At 62.2% G+C, this 201-nt stretch overlaps 1 protein-coding gene across 1 annotated transcript in view; it reads left to right on the top strand.

The window, feature by feature from the left end:
• Nucleotides 1-140: 140 nt before the first annotated feature.
• LOC103777825 (E3 ubiquitin-protein ligase DTX4) overlaps nt 141-201 on the top strand; it is a gene marked incomplete at its 5' end in the record, with an annotated part of 3,048 nt that continues 2,987 nt past the window's right edge. Inside the window, one exon of the mRNA XM_008945386.1 lies at nt 141-199. Within this exon, the coding sequence (XP_008943634.1) occupies nt 141-199 (59 nt within the window). The remainder of the gene's footprint in view (nt 200-201) is intronic.

Below are 201 nucleotides of genomic sequence, written 5' to 3'. Positions count from 1 at the left end.
ACATCACCCCATGGGGGGATTCTCTGTTTCCAGCCAGGGCCTGTGCAGTTGCTCAGGCAACTATTGTCTGGCCCCTGCAGGCTGTGGGGAGGTGGGTGCCTGCCACTGGCCCTGACATGGTCTCTGCTGGCTCCTCATAGGGTCCCTACTGTCCCTGTGAAGAACCTCACTGGCTCCAGCCCCGTCAACCCAGCACCGGCA

Source organism: Merops nubicus, unplaced genomic scaffold (genome assembly GCF_000691845.1).
Source record: "Merops nubicus isolate BGI_N331 unplaced genomic scaffold, ASM69184v1 scaffold41128, whole genome shotgun sequence".
In the NCBI taxonomy this organism is placed as follows: domain Eukaryota; kingdom Metazoa; phylum Chordata; class Aves; order Coraciiformes; family Meropidae; genus Merops; species Merops nubicus.
Note: the sequence above shows the minus strand (reverse complement) of the source record. Positions and strands in the feature narration are given on the sequence as shown.